Source organism: Pseudochaenichthys georgianus, chromosome 11, assembly GCF_902827115.2.
Source record: "Pseudochaenichthys georgianus chromosome 11, fPseGeo1.2, whole genome shotgun sequence".
NCBI lineage: Eukaryota > Metazoa > Chordata > Actinopteri > Perciformes > Channichthyidae > Pseudochaenichthys > Pseudochaenichthys georgianus.
The window spans coordinates 9,135,224-9,159,170 of record NC_047513.1 but is presented as its reverse complement, the minus strand read 5'-3'; the positions used below and the strand labels follow the sequence as shown (position 1 = coordinate 9,159,170).

General features: G+C 39.0%; 2 protein-coding genes and 1 long non-coding RNA gene across 3 annotated transcripts; 2 read left to right on the top strand and 1 right to left on the bottom strand.

Moving 5' to 3' along the window:
• Positions 1 to 260: 260 nt before the first annotated feature.
• Positions 261 to 4,442, top strand: psmb8a (proteasome 20S subunit beta 8A). Its single transcript, XM_034094830.2, has 6 exons — positions 261 to 561; positions 840 to 981; positions 1,608 to 1,719; positions 2,200 to 2,329; positions 2,922 to 3,126; positions 3,965 to 4,442. Exons 1-6 carry the CDS (start codon positions 412 to 414, stop codon positions 4,051 to 4,053), a joined length of 828 nt encoding a protein of 275 aa, XP_033950721.1. The 5' UTR covers positions 261 to 411; the 3' UTR covers positions 4,054 to 4,442.
• A 3,903-nt stretch (positions 4,443 to 8,345) lies between these two features.
• Positions 8,346 to 13,649, top strand: tapbp.1 (TAP binding protein (tapasin), tandem duplicate 1). The gene is made up of 8 exons (XM_034094445.2): positions 8,346 to 8,540; positions 9,533 to 9,727; positions 10,321 to 10,569; positions 10,758 to 11,117; positions 11,341 to 11,664; positions 12,369 to 12,470; positions 12,547 to 12,575; positions 12,719 to 13,649. The coding sequence occupies exons 1-8, from the start codon at positions 8,480 to 8,482 to the stop codon at positions 12,728 to 12,730; spliced, it is 1,332 nt and encodes a 443-aa protein (XP_033950336.1). The 5' UTR covers positions 8,346 to 8,479; the 3' UTR covers positions 12,731 to 13,649.
• Positions 13,650 to 16,185: 2,536 nt separating this feature from the next.
• On the bottom strand, positions 16,186 to 18,173 carry LOC139434750 (uncharacterized). The gene is made up of 3 exons (XR_011644054.1): positions 18,018 to 18,173; positions 16,584 to 16,903; positions 16,186 to 16,385 (listed from the first exon to the last, which is right to left on the bottom strand). It is a non-coding gene; the product is annotated as an uncharacterized lncRNA (long non-coding RNA).
• Between the last annotated feature and the right edge of the window lie 5,774 nt (positions 18,174 to 23,947).

Here is a 23,947-nt window from a genome sequence, read left to right as displayed (position 1 = left end):
ACAAGTCGAAATATATCTGTGCTGGCTTTCCTACACCTGAAGGATGCTTTTCCGCTTAGTAACTGATGATGAAACACATATAATGCTTTCTGATTGGTTTATACGTTTTTGAGACACATTTTGTTATTTTAAAATAAATATTTCGGAGTTTGGGGTTTATTTTGATCAATTAACGTTTGTGTTGCTAAAACAACCTTTATATATGTATTATTACTATTAGTATAAATTGAGGAATTCTGCATGGTCTTTTCAGAGGACATGAACAAAATAAGTCTTAAAACCCTTTCACTTTCGAATTCTTTGTCACGCACAGAACGAGGAAATTATCATTGACGCTTTGCCAGTCGCATTTGTCCTTTTGAAAACTACAGAAACCAAAAAACAGAATTAGTTTATCATCTTTAATACATAATGGCTCTTTTCCAAGTAACTGGTTTTAAGCATTACGCTGAACTTCGTGCACAGATTCTTCCATCTGGACAGACGCATCTCGTAGACCGAACCAACCACTACAATTTCGGGACCAAAACTCAGGAATTCGCTGTACCTGTGGGAGTAGACGTAAGTATAGTTTCACTTAGTTGTAGAAAAGCTCTAATATACTGAATCTTACGGGTACATCTGCCCCAAGCATGACGCGTCAGACGCCCTGTGGATCAAGTTATTTTACGCGTCTGTGGTTTTCAGTATCTGCGTTTTGTGAAATGTAATATCATGCATTTGCTTAACTATTTCGAGGTATTGTCAAATTATATTTAGTTCTGGTGGATAATTGACTAATATTATCTTACAGACGCAGATACAGTCCCACTGACACCTTTCTTTTGGTTTTACTTCAGCCATCAGTTTTTCTCAAGTCCTGCGACCGTGAAGGGGGTGTGTGTATAGACCTGAACCACGGTACGACCACCCTGGCCTTCAAGTTCAAACATGGAGTCATCGTGGCTGTGGACTCCAGAGCCTCTGCTGGCCGCTACTTAGGTAAATGCATGTCTGAACCTGGAGAATGTTGAAAACAAAATGAAACTGCACAAAAAACTGGAATGTGGAAGGTGGATTATAAAACTGTCATTCCTCACAGTCTGACAATCTATCAGCTCCTGTGTTTCAATTAAATCAAGGTGATATGATCCAATCAGTCACAATCCAATAATAGTCATCACTCTCAGTTTTTAGGAATTGCCTCACGACCCACCTGTTCCACACCGCATTTTACTGACTGTCCTTTACTTTATTTATTTATTTTTAAACCTTTTATGCTCTTAACCTTTTATTTCTATTTTTTTTCTATTGCCATATTTTATCCAATATTCTCCTTTAGATATATTTTCACTTATTTTTTCTTATAGCTTTGTGAAGCACCTTGAGACGACGTTGTCTTTAAAGTGTGCTATATAAATCAAATGTATTATTGTTATTAATAAATAACATATCAAAAGATTCTCATCAACTCAAATCCCGAGGGTTTTAATAAGGTGAGGAGCTTTTGAATATAAAAGATATGGACCATTAGGTCACAAAATGTAGATGAGACAACAAGGGTAACCAAACTGCTGCTTCACTGGGCTACGTCGGTTCTGTAAATGTCTCCTTTCCTTTCTCTGCAGCATCCAATGATGTCAACAAGGTGATAGAGATCAACCCGTACCTGCTGGGCACCATGTCGGGCAGCGCTGCAGACTGCCAGTACTGGGAGAGACTCCTGGCCAAAGAATGCAGGTCCGTCATGCAGAGTTTTGAATATTTGTACCATGGTTTCTCAGTCCCTTTTTCCATATAATGTTCTAGTTCTGTATATGCTTGTATTCTAGGTGTCACAAAGTTGTGTTCATAGTTGAGTAATATCTGATGAATCACGAAGAAATATACAGGAGTAATCTCTCCGATTTAGTTTGTCTTTATTCAGTCACAAAAAGAAGGGCAGTTGTCAGGAACTCAACCTCAAAGCAATAGGGTCCTTGACTTGAGGTCCTTGTAAATACATGCGTGTTATAAGTAATTGTCATTTTATTACAAATACAATTATAACAAAAACATTCATAGAACACTTCTACCTAAATAAAATAAAGGTGTCTCAAGTTCATTTCTTGAAAGCCACAAATGCAGTCCAATCTGACCCACCTGTGTGACTGATTACTGTAATTTGTGAATTGATTTTCTTGGTAATTGATTGGTACCTTGTTTTCTTTCTTCTTCCAGGCTGTACAGGCTGAGGAACAACCACAGGATCTCAGTGGCTGCTGCCTCCAAGCTGCTGTCTAACATGATGGTGGGTTACAGAGGCATGGGCCTCTCTATGGGAAGCATGATCTGCGGATGGGACAAAGAGGTTAGCAGTGTGTGTGTGTGTGTGTGTGTGTGTGTGTGTGTGTGTGTGTGTGTGTGTGTGTGTGTGTGTGTGTGTGTGTGTGTGTGTGTGTGTGTGTGTGTCACAACCAGCAATGCAACCATTATAATCTGTTTAGATTATAGAGAAGTTCTCACTGTGGTAGGAGAGGTGTGTGATGTTTTGGGTTGCAGTAAAAGCAAGGAGATTGTAGAGACAGGATGCTCAATTTGGATGTTCCCCGTTTATTTTTAGATGCCTGTCATATGAAAGCATCATCATTTGTTGTATTGACTTATAATGATACTAGACTGTTTTAAGTCGAATGTTTGTATGCATGCAGAAATCACAACATATCACATGGGGATCCAACACATAAAAGGACAACATATTCAAATATGTATTACACTTCAATATGACGCATCCAAGGAACCATATGGACAGAAACCATCAACTGGCCTGCAGCTCAAACCTCTTAAATTAAACTGTAATGTCTTCTTTTTATTATTTGTATATCACTAATGGTGAAGCTCAATAATTGACCTGTATGTGAAGTGAACCTTCCCACAGACCATGTGATGACTGTACACTGCAGGGTCCTGGGCTGTACTATGTGGACGATAACGCGACCCGTCTGTCCGGCTGTATGTTCTCTACCGGCTGTGGCAGCAGTTTCGCCTATGGTGTGGTGGACAGCGGTTACCGCGAGGACATGACGGTGGAGGAGGCATATGAACTGGGCCGCCGGGGCATTGCTCACGCTACGCACAGGGACGCCTACTCTGGAGGGTTTGTCAACAGTGAGTAAACTATATTTAACTTAAAGTATATCTTGTACCTCTGTCAATTTGTTCTTGTTTGTTACTCCAGTCAGAAATCTTAACAACTATTGAATGGAATGTTCATACGCATTTGCTTGATCCCTAGACCTTCCCTCTAGCATCACCATGAGGTTGACATTTTGTGTTTGAGTTCAATATTCCAACATTTTTTGGAGGGATTACCATGAAATTCAGTGCATGCATTCATGCCCCCCTCAGGATGATTTTAAACAATTTTGTGATCCTTTGACTTTTCATCATCCCAAATATTCAAAGAATATGACATAATCCTCAACCATTGTTTTGTGGTAATAATTTCATTATTCATTTAAGGATGTGAGAGTTTCATAATTTAGTTTTCAAGCGGATCCAGGGACACAAAAACATGAAAGACAGAAACTAAATAAATCCAAGCAACACAAAGCAATCAATACAATAAAATAAACAAGAACGGACATTTGAACGCTCTCACACAACCACATCTGTACACTCATGTTAAAAGTGTTAATTTGCACAAAACGTACGAGAAATCAAATTAATGAACACTGCCAACAAGAATGACGTGTCAAATAACAGTGTATACCTATAACTAATGTTGTTCCCTATCTCTCTTTCTCCCCATAATTCCTGTTTTGTCTCTACTGATACCAATTACAATAAAGCACATCATGCACACAGAAGAATTATGAATGAGAAAAGACGTGCATATTGCATAGTCCTTAGATGTTTCGTATAAAGCTGTGAGAACTTGATTAGGGTAAACTGGTGGCACCATGTATATGCGAGGCTCATCTGTGTTTTGTGTGTGTTTTTCTAGTGTACCACATGCGGGAGGATGGCTGGATAAAGGTGTGTAAGGAGGATGTATCCGAGCTGATCCACCGCTACAGGAAGGGGATGTTCTGAGTTTGACCCAAATCAACCTATTTTGTCAATATTTCAACATCTTTTTTTCAAAAGTATCTTGGAATAGTTGACATCTGATTTTGGAAATGAATGACCCAACTTTGTCTCCAAGAGTGTGTTGCATTCTTGATTCGGGATCAATAAATGTAGTGTATGTATGAAAATGCTGCGTAGAACCATTTATTTAGCTACATAAGAAGCTGAACTTTGCAAGTGCATGTTGTCATCCAGTGTTCTTTATGGTGTGTAACGGAGGTATTTTGTATGTTGATACGTACAAGGTTATGTAATGCATTTTGCAGTTTATTCTAACCATGCAACCTCTAAAATAATAATTGTACTAATACTTTACAACACTCAGATCCAAATAAAGACTGTTGGTCAACTCAGTCATGTTGTGCATTGATTCCCTTTATCTGATATATTGCTTTCTGATGAATTTCATGTGGACGATTCCTGAAAAATAATACAGAATGTTACGTATTGAAATGCTTTTGTAAATACAAGCAAGACATTTTCAGCTTTCAGCGGAAACAGGTTGACATGTGCGTAATATCCTCTTTAAGTTTCAACCACATACTTCTTCAATGTTAGGTAAGTCTTTTTTGTAGTTTTAAAAAATAGATTCTCTTGCTATATTAAACTGTGGAAGAAAAAAGGTAAACCCATCACCTACTCACAACAGAATTTGTTTGTTCTTTTGCTCGTCATCAAGTGAGCACAAACACGCAGAGTGTGCCAAACCTCTTCTCATGATACTTGCAAATAAACCTGTGGTGAGATTTCTGCTATGGTGTTTTACAATATATCCTCCTTTTGTGATTTCCTACCTATTTAGGGTTAAAAAAACATCTTGCAATTTAGACTTTTTTATTTTATTTTATTTTAAAATGTTACAGTCTGTCCACTGTAGAGGACGTCGGGACCATATTAGTTTGAAAAGACAGCCAAAATTAACAGACTATGTAACGTATTATGGTTATAGAGTGATATTAATACAATAATACATTCACCTTTATTTAAAACATGAATAAGTCATTGATCTGAACATTGCTGTTTATTTGGTCAATACAAAACTAGCCTGTTTTTTGGTGAATCTTTCCAGATCTTCAAAGACTTTGTAGTCAATGTAGGGAAAAGTACCTCATTGACTCCAGTCAGCACGGGCTGTAGGGTCATCTGGACTAGTTTTATGGATGTGGTCTCCACTTGACCTGCTCATAGAAACAAAGCTTGCATTCCTGAGACAATTCTCATTTTCCATGGCTCAACTTAAAATAAAAACAACAATAAGACATACGTGCTACTCTTGGCCCACAGAGGGCCATGTCTTTCCAGCTCGTCCCTATCTGTCTCTATGTATCTATCTGTGAGCTCATGGAGCCTCCTGCATCTTCCCCCCCCTTCTTCTTGACCCTCTTCTATCCCAGGTGTGAAAGCCTCACCTCTCTCATCACCTGAGAGCTCAACATCTTAATCTCCCTGAACTATCTGGTACAGAAAATGTCTGCTTCAGTTCCGTCTCCTGCAACAATATTGAGTCATAAAGTCCATGAAGACGGTCCTGACGTCCTCTAGAATGGACATTTATAAAAGGGCTATTATTTGAAAACTTGAATTCTTTAATTGCTTTCAGAACTAATTATATAGTTCCTCACATGTTAATAAACAAGAACATATATGATTTTCGTGGTACAATTTACAATTATTCAACAATATTTGACTTCTCCTGCTTCTATAAAATGTTGTCTTTGATATGCCAGCCATTTTGGATGAAAAGAAAGAGGAACTTCCCAGCATGCCATTTTAACCAATGACATCTCACTGGAAAGCCCAGGATGTCCTCTGTACAGCACATCAGGGATAGAGCTCAAAAGAGTAAAAGGAGATGCATGTTAACAAAATGTCCACTACAGTGGACATTTTCAATGGGCTGGAACCCAGGAGGAATAAGTTATAATACTTTAAAAACGAGATAATATCACTTATTGTTGATAGTGCTTTTGTATTTTTTAGTATTTTCAATTATCTTTAACATGAAGCTCACAGGAGACTGGCAAATACATTTCTCAGATTAATTGTTTCAATTGAAAACCAACGTCACATTTTCTTAATTACACAAAATATTGTCAAAGCTATAGTACCATAACACCTAAATAATATAATGTGTGAGTTCATCTGGTTGGGGTATGTTATACTGTAGGTACTTACAGCACACACTACAGTACAGTACATCTAGTTAGACAAACGCTGTTGATTTAGAGAAGCCACAGTTGTTATGTCGTCAGTTGCCAGGCAGATTTTGATGCAACAGGTTTCTTTACAGGAAACGAAGCACCAGATTGAGCTTGGATATGTGCAGTAAGAACAAGAGCTTAGTGCCTGTCAAGTCATACACATTGAGAACAAAACATTCACACAAACTCATAAAATGTAAAATAGAATGTAATAAATCAGTATTCTTTTTAACATTTCCTCTTGCTTAGTGTGTAACAAATAACACTTACAAGTTGTCAAGACCTAACTCATAAAAAAGCACCAAACTATGAGAAAAAGAGGAAGGCAGATAAGTTAAAAAAATGACTGAATAGTCACTGCCTAAAGTGTATAGAGGGAATTCAAATGGAAGGTAATTACAAGGTTTTTCAGAACACCAGAAATAGTAGCTCAAATGAGCCCGACAAACTCAGATAGATGTTGGAGAAGTTGTGGTGCACAAGTGGGCAACAATACCCATGTGTTTTGGACGTGTCCTAAACTAAGACATTTCTGGGATGAAGTGTTTGAGGCCCTTAATGTAGAATTCCATCAAAATGTCACAAAGGATGCTAAGGTGGCAATACTAGGTGTGATACCAGAAGGGCTAAGAAATATCTCCTTACAGCAGCAATTAAATGTATTTCAATGAAGTGGTTAAAGCCTGACCCCCCAACACACAATGTATGGACTGAGAAGGTGTGGGAAATCTATCAGATGGAGCAAATAGCTTGTGCTCTAAGGATCCAGACAGACATGCCACAACTGTGCTGATCCAGTCATTCATTCTGATTTCCCCACACCTTTCGAACCACTTCAGGGTCTTTAACCTCCTGATTCAAGTGTATTGAATGGTTCTGACCTGCACCTTAGCGCACACACACAGCTACACACCTACACCTACACACACACACACACACACACACACACACACACACACACACACACACACACACACACACACACACACACACACACACACACACACACACACACACACACACACACACACACACACACACACACACACACACACACACACACACACAGTCTTCTGTATGTTTTGCGTGTAGCCATATATTCAATGTATTTTTGTGCAAACACGCACTGCACTGTCTAGGCAAAGACAACATTGAAAAACTAAATTGAAAAACAAAAAAATTACCCGTTTCTGTTTGTTTTTTTGTTTCAATTAGAACTAAAAATCAAACGGTTAAAACGTACCTTCGTCGAGAGAGCAGGCCATGGTTGTTATCTATTTTTACCTGGCAGGCCATCCATGCTTCTTGTCAGAAGTAACATTTTAGACTGACATTTCATAAACAAAGTGTCAACAATTGGCTTTAAATCTATAAGACAAATACACCAATCAAAACATAGTGAATGTATTTATTTATTTATCATAAAACTAAATTAGCTTTTTCAAAGGACATGCTGGACAAAAATTGCCCTCTTGATATGAGAGTCTTGACCTCCGTGTGTTGGATTACATTAATTAAATGTTCATAATCTTGCAGAAAAATGTATAAAAACAAAGGCTATAGTGAGAACCCTGGTCCATTCATGACAGTTTATATCTCTCTTGTCCTTATCTGACCTCTGTTCTGATACTGGATTCCTTTCCTTTACATTTGCAGCCTTACTGTGCTTCTTCTCGACTTCTCCCACTCTCTGGATTAAACGAGTTAAGATTGACACACATCGGTTCTGCAAATAGAACGTAGTTATGCTCAAAATCAATGGCATGTTGACATGTTTTTGCAGATAAATAGAGCATAAAAGTGGAGGAAAAGGTTCAGACGTCATGGTAGATTATGGTGTAGCGCCATCTACCTGTAGAGATGGAGAACTTCCTCTTTGTTGGCTATCATATTTCCGACAGTGTTTGCCTCCAATGTCTGGAAAGGACTTGTCTTTAAGTTTCAAGTCATTTTATTTTCAGATGTAACTTGTGTAGATCGCTAAACCTTGATAAATGCTGCTTTATTTTGAAAAGATCGCCGGAATATGTCTGTTTTCCCCCCGCTAGTTCTGGCTTCCGGGAACGGTGCACGTTAAAGTGAAACCGAAATGAACCCGGAGTTGAGGGGGAAAACCCACATTATACACTATTTTTTCTTAGTGCGATAGCAGCAAAGAGGACCTGACAGAACCTATACGACTTACAATCATGACTGAGTTGTCTACAATCTACAAACTGTCCCTGGTGACTTTTATCTGCTTCATAAGAGGTAAGGTTACTGTATCCGTCGATATTTACTAATAGTACTAGTCGATATTATTGTTGCTCTGTTTTTGGCCAATACACCAAAAATAATTGTTTATGAATATGCAGTATATCTACCTGTGGCCCTGATGTGTGTTTACCTGTGTACATAAAGTAACCCTAACTCAGTGGAACAGTTGGGCACACTAATGTGCATTGCTAACTAAAGAAGACTTCTAAAGTATTAATTATGGCACTCTATATATTTAAGAGTCAACAATCATTTCAGGAAAATCAAAACATAACAACACAGCTGTCTAACGTTACTATAATAATTTGATTATGATCCCATTGTGAAAACGACTTTAACTTACACTTTCAGGATAATGTAATGTGCAATCATTGTAAAACCTATATGCCGAATTTAACATATATTTACGTAATATACTGTGTAAAATGTCCTATATGTCCTTAATTGTTTTACTTTAACATAATATTATGTTAAATACGGCTATATTTCTAAAGGGAGTTTGGTGTGCATGGCTGAAACTGTTACACAAAGTGGTTTTAGAGCAACAATGTATAGAAAAGAATAACAATACACAGATAATTGTTGTTTAAAGTTCAAACATTGACATGCAAAGCAAGAAAAAAGGATGAATATGAAAGCAAGACACACCAGTCGACCAACAGGAAGAGGAAGAGGAAAGTTCAACTTTGACTTTTATTTGGTCTGTTAGGGTTTGATTCGTATTATCCCTCAATGCTTGACATAACATTTTAAATTAATATAACTACTACTACTACAATATACATTTTTGAGTAAAATAATAAAAAGTATCTCAAGAAAACACAATTATTAAATTGTTAAAATTAGGGGAATGTTGCACTGTAGCCAATGAAAAGTACAAACAGCTAGGGTTTACAATTGAGAAAACAGTGCTATTATTCTCCTATGTTACACTGTTTTAGAAAATATATATGTTGTTAATTCCTTCCTAAATCTATTGCCCAAAGCCTGCAGCAGCAGCAGCTGTCCAGTGTTGGAGTGCTGGTTTGTTCAGGAGAAAACTGGTCGAGGAGGAGGTTTAACTGGAGCTACAAGCCAGGATAAGTCCCTGCTTCACATCAGGACAGACGCACACAGCCACACAGCCAAGTCCCAACAGGCTCCATCTGACATCAACCCCGACAGAGTCTACTTTATCACAGGTTAGTTCAAAATGACTAACGGCCTAAACCGTTTTCTGTAAGTCAGCAGTCTTAGTTTAAGGTCCATTATAAGCCTCCAGCGACATATAAGAGCCATTGGTCCATATAATTATTATTATACATCATTGCACTTTTTCAGATGCAGTGAATCAGATCTCAGGATCCAGACTATCCATTTAGTTTCTTTTACAGTTTCAGTACTTATATACTTTCTCTTTAAAGTTGCTTTGTTTCATAATAGAGTATACACTGTAGATATGTGTTCAGTGTTGCTTAATTTATTGTATTTTTGTTCTAGTCTTTAACTCGAGTTTTTCTGATAGCGACTGCATAATTATTTATATGATATATTTATTAAAATATTTTAATATTAATTTCTCAAAATCCTTTAAACAGACCTGAAATGTTTCTCAATCATCATCGTCTCTCGGATTAATTAATAATTTGTAGATTTTGTTCATGTCCCTTTTTAGATCAAGCTACCATTCTTTTGTCAAATTCCATTTATTTTACAAATAAGCAGAGTGAGCATCTCTGATTTAGAAGTACAATGACAAAACATACACATTTCCCTCCAAAATGTCTTTGCTCAGACCCAGCAGCCACGCTCTGCCACCACTCTCTGAACCCTCCCAGAGGCTCGGTGGAGAAGCCCGAGTGTGAGATCAACCCCTTCTCACCGCAGCCCTCCGACCTCAAATGGGTTGCTCCACTCACAGACTCCGGCTTAAGCCCCATATACCTGGAAGCTGATTGGTTTTCAACTTCCCTGCAGGGCCTCAACAAACAGGTGGCCATTTCCACGATCATGCGCGCTCCAACAGCCACTAAAGAGCACAATGGTAATGATTTATGACACAAAAAATTGTTACCCGTGGCAATATGTCTGTTTCAATTAAAGAAACACTCAAATATATAATTATTCGACAAATACACAATTAATTAAATATATAATGAAGTTGGTCAGTAATTGAATCGTATGTTGTATGTGTTAGTTTGACTCTCTCTTCCTCACTGTCTGGTTGCTCAGTGATCCTCAGTGTGACCAGCAACACGGTGTCAGTGCAGTCCAGGCTCGGGGAACCAGTGCTGCTGGATTGCGGATTCTGGGTCGACTCTTCCTCGCCTCTGTCCGGGTCAGGTTTTGCCGTGGAGTGGCGCTACCAGTTCAGAGGCGACGGACGATTGGTTCTGGCCTACGACGGGAAAACAGACCGCTTGGCTGATGCAAAAGAGAAAGGGGCCACACTGGACTTTGAGGGACTGCACGAGAAAGGAAATGCGTCTCTGATACTTCAGGAAGCTGAAGTGCGTCACTCCGGGATGTATATCTGTTCGGTGTATCTACCACACATTGTGGCTCAGGTGACGTTGGAGCTTGAAATTGTAGGTAAGGGGAAATGTATGTGCTTTATGTTGTGTGTTTGGAGGCACACCTGCATGCCTCTGCTCTATGAATAAGTTATATCTAACTATTATTCATTGTTGACAGTCACATAAAGCCTGTAATTGTATATTGTCTGATGGCATACAACGTTGGGAAAAAAAGGATTATGATTCACCTCTCTTAATGGCTTTCCTCTTATTTCTGCTCCTCCATTTGTTCCTCCCAGAACCTCCCTCCGTGTCCATCTACCCGTCCCCTCTCCCCCTCGCTGTTCAAGGCCAGACTTTGACTGCTCAGTGTGAGGCGTCCGGCTTTGCCCCCCTCTCCCTGGAACTGAGCTGGGAATTTCAAGGCACCGATGGGAAGTCCAGGCCTCTGGGATCAGGCAGCGTTACGGGCCACAGGCAGGCCTGGGATGGAACCTACAGCCAGAGCAGCCGGCTGGAGCTTGACACGACTAAACTAGACCTGGGCCGAGGAGGGGAGGTCATCTGTGTCGCTGTCCATCTTGGAGGCAAAAGACAGGCCAGCGTGACCCTCAATATCATCGGTAATGTTAAAAAAAGTTGTTGTTTCCGATAGTTATCAAGCTCTTTTGGCAGCAAGGGGTTCAAACTTTTACACCATAACAAGATAGAGGCCGGTTAGTGATTTTTCTGAACATTGCCAAAGTTATAATGTGTCAATTAGCATACGCAGATATATTAATATAAAAATGATAGCGTTATATGAGACCATCTTTTGGGATTATGGTTATTATGATAATTGATAGCCTACATGTTGTATTTTCTGCTTTTAAAGACAGCGTTAGAGATAGGTGATGCCATTTTTAAATGTATTTTTTAACTGTTCTAATAAGTTTAATGAGCCGTCAATGTCTTTACCTGCATTGATATCCAATTAAGTAAACTTTTATTCATTTATATCACCCAACCCTTAAATCACACCGTGAATATCTTAATTTGATGTAAATATTTATGGTTCTGATTTATGCTGTAAAGAGACTGGTGCTCATTATGCTAGATTATGGTCATTTCCCGCTGTGGGCCATTAAAACAAAACATAGACAGTATAAAATATGGACGTAATCTTGTAACACACCTAATCTACTGTATATGATGGCTCTGTTGGAATATATCATTTTAAAAGTATTAATGTTATAGGTTGAATTAATTATTCGAATCAAGCTTAATAACAAAGATACAAATCATATAAACTGGAATCAATTATGACTTTGTTATTATGTCTTTAAAGGTTTCAGTACTCCCTCCATCGAGGACTCCATGGGAATGGTCGGTGTAGCGCTAGTCCTCTACGGTCTTATCAAGTTCGTCTCTTGGACCTTCACCAGCTCAGGTAACAAATAATTCATTCAAAAGTCCATTTTTTTTTTACTTCTGTTTATAACTTTTTCTCTTTTCACTTTACACAGGCTCAGATGTGGCTGGCCAACAAGAGAAGGTATTGTTATTTTTCAAAACAAAAGTTCATAATTCACAATGTGTTGTCATTAGTGTAACACTTGTCAACCTCTTTTTTCTTTATCGCTCAAAGTTGATTTGCATGTCTGCCTCAATAACACGTTTCAATTTCTTCCTTGATAGAAGGACAAGTAAAGAAGAGTGAAGTCCACTGCTGTGAAATTGTGATACTGATCCAGGTTTGGATGGAGTTTAGCAGGAAATATCATTGTTTTTTCACTGATCCAGAGAGAAGCTTGCTTGCTTGCTTTCAATATTTTGCTTTTAAGACAATAATTCTTAGGGATTGAAATTCTGTTCTGCAAGATTTTTTCAAAAATGGCTTCTGCTCAGTCTAAACGTGTTAGTTAGTGTTAGCTTTATGCGATGTAGCTGGTAAAGGACCAGAAACTGAGAGGATTTTAAATGGTAATGTTTTGAAATATCAGCTACAATTTGGGGTGTAAACCCTTCCATATGATGCAACCCTTAGAAACTTCAACTTTGGGTAATAATAAAGAGGGAGCATAAAAATAAATAAATAAAACTTATTTTAAAAATGACCCAGAAGTAAAAAATATGTATATATATTAGACCTATGTCAAAACCACAAACTGAATCCTGTTTTTGTAAATTTGGTGTGTGTATTGTGAAAAAAGAATGTTTGTGTGTCACGCTGTTACTTTTGCAACCTTTGGTAGAAATGACGCTTTACAGCCCAGGTTAAGTTAAAATTGTAGGTAATACTACAAACAAAGCATGTGTTTACTGAAGGGAACATTCAAGATGTGTTTAATTATCTTAGTTTAAGTGTTTTAAAAACAACATTGGATTCCTTTATTCCTGTTTATAAAATGTCACATTATTTGAAAAATAAGTGTCCATATATCATTGGTTAAAAGGAGTCTTCATAGAATAATGTGTGGTATTTTAACAGTGTGGCTAAAGCGTTTTTTCTTGCTAACAATTCAGCAGGGATGACATGTTTCCAAATTAAAAGAAAATCCTATTGAACATTCTGCAAAGATTCAGATGGTTAGAATGGAAAGTGATAATAAAGTGAGTATAAACAGTATCTATCAAGCATTGATGTGACTTCCGGGGGAAATATGTTTTGCTTTGGAAAGGTGTTAATCCTCGACTGAAAATATGTAAGGATCTGAAATAACAGTTATATTTGTATAATAGGCAATGGAATAATACGTAAATCATAACTGTTTAATTCACACCACACAACATGGCCTACCCCACATTCATCCCCCACTGGTTAAACTCTGTCTTGAAAAATGCGTGTATTCATTACACTGGTAAGGATTGGCCTACGTTTTTGCATCTTGTGTTGCTGCTAGATAGTATTCTTGTGGTTTTATCGTTTAAATGCACACCGGATAGCAATTTAAGTAGAACAAAATATAAGAGAAAGTAAAAGAATGCTCAATTTGTTTTTGACTTTCTTTTATATTGTCTTTAGTATCCGAAAGTGCCATGTTAATGTCGTTGTATTAGGGATGTAATGGGTCCCCCTGGCCTTGCAATCCTGCATTTCAAACTTCTCTAGGATTTTGCCTACATATTTATTTTGAGACATTTTAACTTCACCTTCTGTTTGGTGAAAATCAATTCCCAGGAAATGTTTCAACTTTCCCAGGTCCTTCAGAAAGCATAATCTTTACATCTTCCAGTACATTTGTGTTGCTTGCTGCTATGATCAGATCGTCAACCCATACAATCACCTTTTCTCTCTTTTATACACACAATGATCAGCTGGATTCGTATGAAACCGTTCTCGCAGACATGCGTGTAATATAGCATTCCAGTTTCTACCTGATTGCTTAAGGCCATAGAGAGACTTTTGCAACTTACAAACTAGGTTTTCCCCGGTTACTGACTTTTCTTCATAGCCTTCTGGTTGCTCCATATAGATTTCACAATCAATGGGTGCATGCAAATAGGCTGTCTTAACGTCCATCTGGTGTAAAGTCCCTCTTGTGCTGCTTTCTGCATGAGTACTCTTACACTTGTCATATCAGCTGTGGGAGAAAATGTCTCTTTGTAGTCTGTTCCTGGTTTTTGACTGTAGCCTTTTGCTACAAATCTTTCCTTGTATTTATCTGATCCATCAATGTCACTTTTGAGTGCATAGACCCATCTTCCCCCCACTGCCTTTTTACCTGGTGGCAACTGGGTGAGGTGGAAGGTCTCGTTCTCCTCCAGAGATCGCATCTCCTCGTCCATGGCATTCTTCCACTGCCTTGACTTTGCTGACACTATGGCATCATTGTAGGTTTGAGGGATATCACAGACTGCTCTGTAGCAAAAGTCCATGCATGTTTGTGCTTTGTCCTCTGCATCCTCAGTCTCAAAATCCTGTAGATGAGTTGGTCTCCTTTTGTTTCTCTGTGGATACCTTTTGGTTACAGTCTCTGTGGCTTTACTCGGCTGTGTACATTCAGTCTCTTCAAGTAAAGTCTCAGGCACACACATCTGAATACCATGACTTGATACATTTTCTACATTTATATCGTTGCCTATGGCACTGGAGTGTGCAAAAATATATACTGTGTAGATGGGTTTTTTGTAGAAAATAATCTATAGAATCCTATAGAAAACCCCATGGATGCTTTCTATAGAACTGTTCTGTAGAATACCATTCTGTAGAATACTATAGCATTTGTGACCTATATTCTATAGAATCTGTGGACATTTCTATAGAACTTCTTTGAAGAATACTATAGAATGTTTGCAGATATTCTATAGAATTTGCCTATGGATTTTACTATAGATTCTGCAAAAATAATCTATAGAAAAATCTATTGATGTTTCTGTAGAATATACTGCAGGATATTGGCAAATATTCTATAGAATTCACCTATGAATTTTACTATAGATTCCACCAAATAATTTATAGAATCCTATAGAAAATTGCTATTGTTTTCTATAAAATTGTTCTGCAGAACTTATAACATTAATTTACCGGAATTGTCCTTAAAGATTTTACAGGAAAACACTGTAATTTTACAGATTTATCTGCTCTTTTTACAGTCAATAACCTTTAATAAAAGTACAGCACTAATACTTCTATGGTAAAAAAAAACGTAAAAAAACAGTCAAATGACTGGCAGCAGACAAAAACCATAAAATTAAAGTAAAAATACTTTAACTGAAATAAAGTGCAAAAGCAATTAGTATACAGAAATGGTCCTTAAAGATTTTAGAGGAAATTTTCGAAATGTTACATTAAAATACCTTAAATAAAGTTCTGATGAGAAAAACAGTTTTTTACTTTTTTTTTTTATTAGATTTGTATGATCAAACACTAAAATAAATACAGAACCTAAAGAGCTAGAATACTGTTATTTTACAGCTTTTTTCTAACATTTTAAATCAAACAGGTTCAACAAAATGACATCACAAAATGTTCTGTAGGAAACAATTACTCTGAAAACTTAAAATATAAAAATATTTGTAGAATTATTGTACAACTAATGAATACAGCATTTCATATTTAAACATCATACTTATAAACAGTAGAAACAAAAAGTAAGTTGAATTTTTTAAGATTACTTTGAAACATTCTCAACTGAAATAACAGAAATTGCAAAATGGCGACATATGTTCACATTGTTAATTTGAAGGAGCAGTGTGCAGGATTTAGTACGTGTAACAATGGTAAATTCCAACCAATGGATAACTTGTTCACTCACCCTCTTATCCCAAGTTTGTAGGAGAATGAATATTGGCTGCAAAAAACTTCAGGCGCAATCATGTTTCCTCTGTCCATACTGCGCTACTGGAGACGTGGCAGTGCAACCTAGAGGACAAACAGATCAGAATCCGAAATGGGTTTATTGCCAGGTAGGTTCACACGTATGAGGAGGTGTCGTACATACAAATAATTTTTTTTTAAAAAGTACACAGATAGCGAAAACTATATTAAGAAATAGAATGCAATAAATTATAGAATATAAAATATGTGCAGTAAGCAATATTTAAACATTGCATTATTTACCATCCTGTGATCTCCATGCAGAGTCTCAGTTGTGGCTGAGGTAAAGTGTCAGTGGGGGGGGGCGGCCCTTGTTGAGGCGAGAGGTTCTGGTCCTGATGGAGAGAGGTTTTGGTCCTGATGGAGAGAGGTTCTGGTCCTGATGGAGAGAGGTTTTGGTCCTGATGGAGAGAGGTTCTGGTCCTGATGGAGAGAGGTTCTGGTCCCGATGGAGAGAGGTTTTGGTCCTGATGGAGCGCAGCCTCCAGCCAGAGGGTTGTGTTGAAGGCAGAGCTGAAGTCCACAAACAGGATCCTGGCGTAGGTTCCTGCTGTGTCCAGGTGCTGGAGGAGGAAGTGAAGTGATAACTATTAGTAATCCATAATGATGGCTGTTATTATCAGCACCTGCCAATAGATCCCCTAAATCTTGTATGATGGACCTTTGAGACACACACACACACACACACACACACACACACACACACACACACACACACACACACACACACACACACACACACACACACACACACACACACACACACACACACACACACACACACACACACACACACACACACACACACACACACACACACACACACACACACACACACGTTATTGAGAGCATCCCAAGGGCATTGATTATTTCATAGGTTTAGAAGGGGGGAACATAGTCTAACAACAGTTAGCTTTTGTTAATTTTACCTCGAGCCAAACTTGTGAGACTTGTTTCTGAAATCCCTTTCTCTTAAAGTGAATAAATAAAAAATAAAACAATGGAGGTTACCCTAAAACTAACCACTGGATTGCTTGTCTAACATGACCTAGTCCATAAATGAGGTAAGGGTGGGAACAATCAAACGCACCCTCCCAGGCACTGCGTGTTAGCGAAGTACAACTGGGATTTCGAAGAGGACGATATGCTTGGTCAATTCTTAATAAAAAAGAAAAACCAACCAATTGAGCACTTGAGTTTTCATTAGCAGCGCCTAGCTACAGCTGAGCTTCGGTCAATACCACTAACAGTCTATTTCCTTAAAAGGGTACCGCTGAATCTATATTTTCATCTTCAGGTGATTAAATCTGCATAATGTCCCTGTACAATAAGATTCGAGCATTTTGTAATCCAGTGAGGAAAATCAAGACCGCTGCATGTTTATGTGTAATTCTCCCGTGTTGGAGACGAGAGGGTGACGCGGCAGCACTGCAATAAACTGTAAACTAACGTTAGCTGCCGCATGTTAAGCCGGGTTTCCCGGGCGCAACATCTTGCAAGAAACAGCATCTCAGAGCTTCTTAACATTTAACAACCTATTAATAATACATACCAATTTAACGGGAAGAAACTCAGCTAACTCGAAGAATAAATGTAACCATAAATAAAAAATAAAACATTCACAAACTAAGGATTATCTAAATACATGTTTCACTCCATTACAGTTGCAGGACTCACCAGATCTCAAGTCTTCTGTTCTTTGTTGACGTCCCGATGCTCATATTTAACGTGTAGATGTAAAACGATCCCGATATTAATCCATAAACTCCTGTAGCAGACATACAGACAGCTGTACCTCGCAGGAGGAGACCCGCTCAAACTGACGTGGATGTTTCTAATGTGAACGGCAGGCGCGGACAGTTCTCATTGGCAGGTTTCTTCGATTACGTTTATATTAACCAATCAGGAGTGTTCATTCCAAACATGCCTGACTTTTCTGCCGTGTTTTGGCTGAATTCTATTTCAAGTGCCGTAGCTCTGGCTGTCGGCCAGAATCCGAAAACCATACATTATACTGTAAAACTAAGGCTTATTACTGTATATTGACCAATGGAAGAAAAAAATCACAGCAACAGAACACATAAATAAAACCAGGATAACTGTGACTTATTTTTGAGCAGTGGCGGCGCCAGGGTATGGCTGGGGTAGGCTACAGCCATACCAAGAAATTGCTTAGCCCGACCATGAAAAATTATGTCAAAGTAAGCATGTTGAAAACACGGAATGCGAAAATCTACCAGTCGTGTCCACAACACACAAACTGATCCTGAAGTGCACGTTACTGACGCAATATGGTTGAGACCATTCAGGCTTATGCTAGAGGGGTGTAAGGAATAGTCTAAGTAGTGGGGGAGTTTTATACACTAAAGGTGTGGAAATTCTCTCGCGTTATAATATCAGCGTGGCCGCGGTCAGATCAAAATGCATCCGAATGCAATTTGAATAGACCTACAGCCAGGCTCGGTTCCAGAACAAAATGACTCAGGGTGCATCTGAGATTAGAGAGGGTGCAGTGGTAAAGTGCTATTTTTATAAGTGGGGAGTGGACCTAACACCCTCTAGGGGGGTCCTCACCTCCTCTAAGGGGGTCTGGGGGCATGCTCCCCCGGGAAGATTTTTTTTAAATATCTGGTGCACTTTGAGAGCAACATTAAGAGATCTATGGATGTGCTCTTTGCTTGATTCATGCCTTCCCAGTCCCTTATCACGTACAAGAGCATGGCGCCAGTTGTTGTAGCCCGTTGTGGTGAAGGCATCTGACTTACTTGAACCGAAATGTCTACATGCATAGCAGAAGATGGCATCTTTTTCACATGAATATTCCAGCCAATCTCTGTTTTGAAACCATGAGCTTCAAAATGAGCGCCTTACCCCACTGTACAGGCGAATTGGGTACTTTTTTAAATATACCTGGGCAGGCTCTGTTTTGCCGAGGTCCTCTGGGACTTGTGGGGCGCTGAGGGGTGGCGGTGTTTGGGGCAACGAAGACGGCTGCGGCTGCTCCGCCTCAGTGGGCAAAGCCGGCGAGGCGGGCGGGAGGACGTTAGTGTCCACGACAGTGAGAACAAACGTAAAGTAATGTCCCCATGATCTGAACTGTTATTACATGCAGTAGATGCAGTGTTACTGCTGCCGATTAGGGCTGGTTGTTTTAACCATTTTCTGATGTCCATCACTGACTGCTGTGTAAGCACCTTGCAGATGACGAACGCGCAGCGGCACAGGTCACGCGCACCTCACATAATAACGTTACTTACCGTTTAAATTGACCAAATAAATGCAGCAGACAATGTTATTTAACCACAATTACAATTTATTTTATTTCAACTAAATTCTTATTATTATTATTATTACTACTATTATTATTATATATGTAATATTTTTCACCTTTAATTTTTTTTTCATTATTTTTGTTTTCACTGTTCATTTTTCAAATGAGGGTGCATAACGACTCAACTGAGGGTGCAATGCACCCCCGTAGAACCGGGCCTGCACAGCCAATCAGAGCAACGAAACGTTGGGTCTGCTGTGTCATGCATTACTGATACGTCACGTTCACAGTGAAAAGTCCCCAAACTCGCGCCGAGTAAATTTCAGACAGACAGCAGAACTTCTAGGATTAATTGTATATTTCGGATGGATAGATTTGTTCTTAAACGCCCTCGCATTGAGGTACAACAAGTCGAACAGGCGCTTTAATGCGACCCTATAAGGATGCCTTATTAGCCTACGGATTTACACAGACTCGTATGCATCTCCCGGACTCTGCCCTCTGCTGGCGGGGAACGCAGCTTCTCCTGTCTCCGTCGCATCAAGAATTATCTAAGAAACAGCTGTGGTGATGCCAGTGGCGTTTCTATATGTACAAAAGTGGTGGGGCACAAAAAACTTAGATGTCTATAAGCTTCTGCAGTGAGGTTCATGGCTGCTGAGGCACTGGCACTGACTCTTCAGGTTTACAAATATTATATTTTGACCTAAATCAAAATATAATATTATTTTCAAAAGCCTCTTTAGTCTGATGCTTCAATTAATTTTAAACAGACAGTTCAACAGAAGGATACCCAAAAAATGTAATTTTATCATTTAAATATTGAATTGTTCTCTCTTAGTAAGAACCCATTTTCAATAAAACTGTGGTCTTACCTTGACTTGAAGATGAAGTCCATTTTCCTATCCTTCTGGACAAAAATCGCTATTACTTTTTTATAAAAGTCCTTCTTATGTTCTTGTAGTTTCAAAAGTCTATCATAAATCTAATCTAATCAATAGATTTATGATTAGAAAATTATAAAAATAGGTAGACATGTGGATATTATCCGGCTGAACACAACGTGCATTTATCTAACAGCTACGTTTCCCACAGATCTTATTTTGAGCTAATTTCTAAAATCCTATGGAGAAATCTCATTGCTTTTTGTGGAAGGAACCCATGTGCAGCTTACTTCCGGGTTTTAGGACGCGTCACTGCAGCTCTCTCGTCTCCTCTTCACACACCACACTTTTCGCGGCACACGTACTTACAGCCAATCAGCTCTGAATGATGTGAGATGACGTATGGTGGGGATGGCAGCACTATGCCCCTATGGTCATTATTTTTTTGCCACACACATTAAATAGGACAATACTCTGAGCATGCGCAGTGTAGTTTTTATAGTCATGCATTGACTTAAACAGGGAGAGGGAGGGGCAGGATCGGGTTTTGTCCCACATGGCTCTAAACAGCTCAATAGGCACACTGTAGACACTAATTAGAAGAGCACAGACTAAAACAGAAATGTACAGACGAATCAGATGATTAAACATGATCTTAAAATATATTTAATATATTTTTTAATTTATTTTTTGCATTTTTTTGTAATCATTATTTTTAATACTTTCTGCTGACACTAGGTGGGGCTGTGCACCTGCCCCTAATGACCAGTCGCCACTGGGTGATGCACCGAACAGCAACCTGGGCCTGCTGGCTATCAATAAGCAGAGGAGTAAGGCACTGGATGTCCAGCGTGTCATTGAATTTTTCTATGGAGTCAGATTTGGGTCAATATTCTAGTGCGTAAAACAAGCTACTCACGAGCGGGAAATGTGCTTTAACACGCGCATAAAATGACCCCCTCGCGCAGATTAAACCCCCGCGAGCGGCTATGCGCTCGCTCGCGAGAGAGACAGCCCTCTTGCTCCCTCGCAGGAGTGTCAGCCTCACTCGCTTGTGGAGTCTGTCTACGCACGCGAAAAGTTTCTGGGACTTTGGGGCGGAGCCACTGGACTTTGATTGACAGTTGCCAGGAACCCTGGAGTTGCCAGGTTTGATAAATGCCTGAACTACCAAGAGCCAAGGAGTGACAGCTGCAAGATCAGTTGGACGAGATTGAATGGTAGTTGTCCATAAAAAACTATTACATTCGTAAAGTGTACAGCTAATATTAAAATGCGTTAATTTTTTTTGTGTGTAATTAATTCATCTTAATTAACGCGTTAAAGTCCCGGCCCTAGTTTTTATGTTTCATGTGGAACTACTTGAGCAGGTCTCCCTTGAAAAAGAGATCAATGATCTCAATGGGATTTATCTGTATAAATAAAGGTTTGAAATGAAATGAAATGAATACCTCATAAAATACTGCAGATCCTTTATCTTACCTCGGCTCTTTCTAATCTACACACATACAAGTATTTAACTGAAGTTACACAGCAGTGTTGTTGATACAGAGTTGGAGTTTATTCACACGTCACACTACAGTGGGTAATGTTTTCAAGAAACATTGAACAGTGCTGCCACATATGACACAGGGAAAAAAGAAAAGACACTGAACCCTTTCTTTGCCATTATATAAAAATAGTGTTGCTTCAAAAGTATAAATTATGCTTACTAATATAACTCAGATCTGAAGCTACACAGGAATCTGCTGCCAAAGTGCAATAAAAAAGACAAAATTAATAGAATCAAACCCTTTTTTGTTGCATTTTAGTAGAGTATAAAAATAAATGCCTTTAATAGGATGCAAGCAACAGTTTCTTAACCTGAATTGATAATAGACTATAATCAATTTAAGTTTGCATTCTTATACCATTTTGTACAACAATTATAATGACTAAGTTCAAACAAACTAAAACTCACAGCTGATTAATAACGGTATCTAACTTGAGTTTTTATTATATCAAAAACCTGTTGAAATTCTACTGTTATTGTTGTTGTTTACTGTCCCCAAAAGCGCGTCGGCAGCCTCCAGGAATGCTTCTTTCACAACTTTGTCATCTTTGAAAGACTTCATGTGTTTCGCAAGAACGTGACTGACATGATAAGATGCTATGGACTGCTGTGCATTTAGCTGTCATTTCAGGTCCCTCCCCTTTTGGGAGCGTAGGTCAGAATTAGGAGGGAATTCCGTCTCGTAGCGTTTGTGCACTGTTTTGAAATGCCGCTCCTAAATTACCCTTCTTCGATAAAGCCACGCTCGCATTGCAGATGAGACAGATGGACTTTGAATTGGAATAGATAAAAATAATCATCCTCCCACTCGGAGTGAAAATGTTATATTTTGGGCTCTTTTGCTTCTGCCATAATTGCGGTCTTGTGTGTGTGCGGACTGTCACTCCTGTTGACACGGACAACGTCAGCGAAATAGTGCCCACTGCCCACCAGCCACGCCCCGACACATGGGGTCACGCCGGCCAATCACAAAGCTTTGATGCGTTCAAGTGCATTATTCTGGCACAGGAAGATTATGTTATAGGACATTAATGATAAAACAGAATATTGTTGTTCTATTTTTAGACACATCTCGCGATCGACTGGTTGGGCACCCCTGCTGTAGAACAACAAAATGAATGTCATGAATACACCGAAATACATGTGTTGAAGCGGTTCGCTGCTGATTACTACGCCCCCCCCCCCCCCCCCCCCCCCCCTCCCCTAAATGTTAGCACCCCCCGAAGAGGCTCAAGCTCTACGTTGAGTCTGGAGTTTCAATACATTCGGAATTTGGCCGTGTAAGATGTCCTCTTGGGTTGCCGTACAGCCAATGCGTGACGTCATTGGTAAGCGTAACGGACCCGAACCAAGCCCCCACGAAGTGCGACGGAGTCTGATGAGAATATTCGTGCTGGTCAAACGGCGGTACTACACTTCCTTTAGGTTGCTGGGCCCGGAAACACTTTTTCCCATTGACTTACATGGGGAAAGAGTGGTCTGTAACTCGTTGGATAATTTTTTTTAAACTAAATTAACTACCCAGTATGAACACTTGTATAGCCCTTATTAAAAACATTCGTTCCTCAAGTTGTAAAAATGTGCTAATAACGTTATTCTGAGAGTTATTTCCCTCTGCATTATGAACGCGCATCTAACCCACGAGACCGCGCCGCCCGGCACGTTCATGTTACGTGTTCAGTACTACATGAGTTTTTCTTTACCCATGGATGCACAATAACAACGGACCATATCGCCTTACTGCCAGCCCACGGAGCTGTCATAATGGATATATTGCACATGTTTGCTGTAATTCATCATTTATAAAATATTATACTACATGGGCTGTATGATGTAAATCTTGTACCGTAAATGTTGTATTAAATAAAGTTAATATTACCGACGTAGATTAACGTTCCTG

What these genes read in the sequence shown, in the direction of transcription:
- psmb8a (XM_034094830.2), top strand. Translation starts at nt 412, where the DNA reads ATGGCTCTTTTCCAAGTAACTGGTTTTAAGCATTACGCTGAACTTCGT. An exon ending in CTGTACCTGTGGGAGTAGAC is followed by an intron (nt 562 to 839) that starts GTAAGTATAGTT and finishes GTTTTACTTCAG; the next exon opens with CCATCAGTTTTTCTCAAGTC. An exon ending in CTCTGCTGGCCGCTACTTAG is followed by an intron (nt 982 to 1,607) that starts GTAAATGCATGT and finishes CTTTCTCTGCAG; the next exon opens with CATCCAATGATGTCAACAAG.
- tapbp.1 (XM_034094445.2), top strand. Translation starts at nt 8,480, where the DNA reads ATGACTGAGTTGTCTACAATCTACAAACTGTCCCTGGTGACTTTTATC. An exon ending in TTTTATCTGCTTCATAAGAG is followed by an intron (nt 8,541 to 9,532) that starts GTAAGGTTACTG and finishes TATTGCCCAAAG; the next exon opens with CCTGCAGCAGCAGCAGCTGT. An exon ending in GTTGGAGCTTGAAATTGTAG is followed by an intron (nt 11,118 to 11,340) that starts GTAAGGGGAAAT and finishes TGTTCCTCCCAG; the next exon opens with AACCTCCCTCCGTGTCCATC.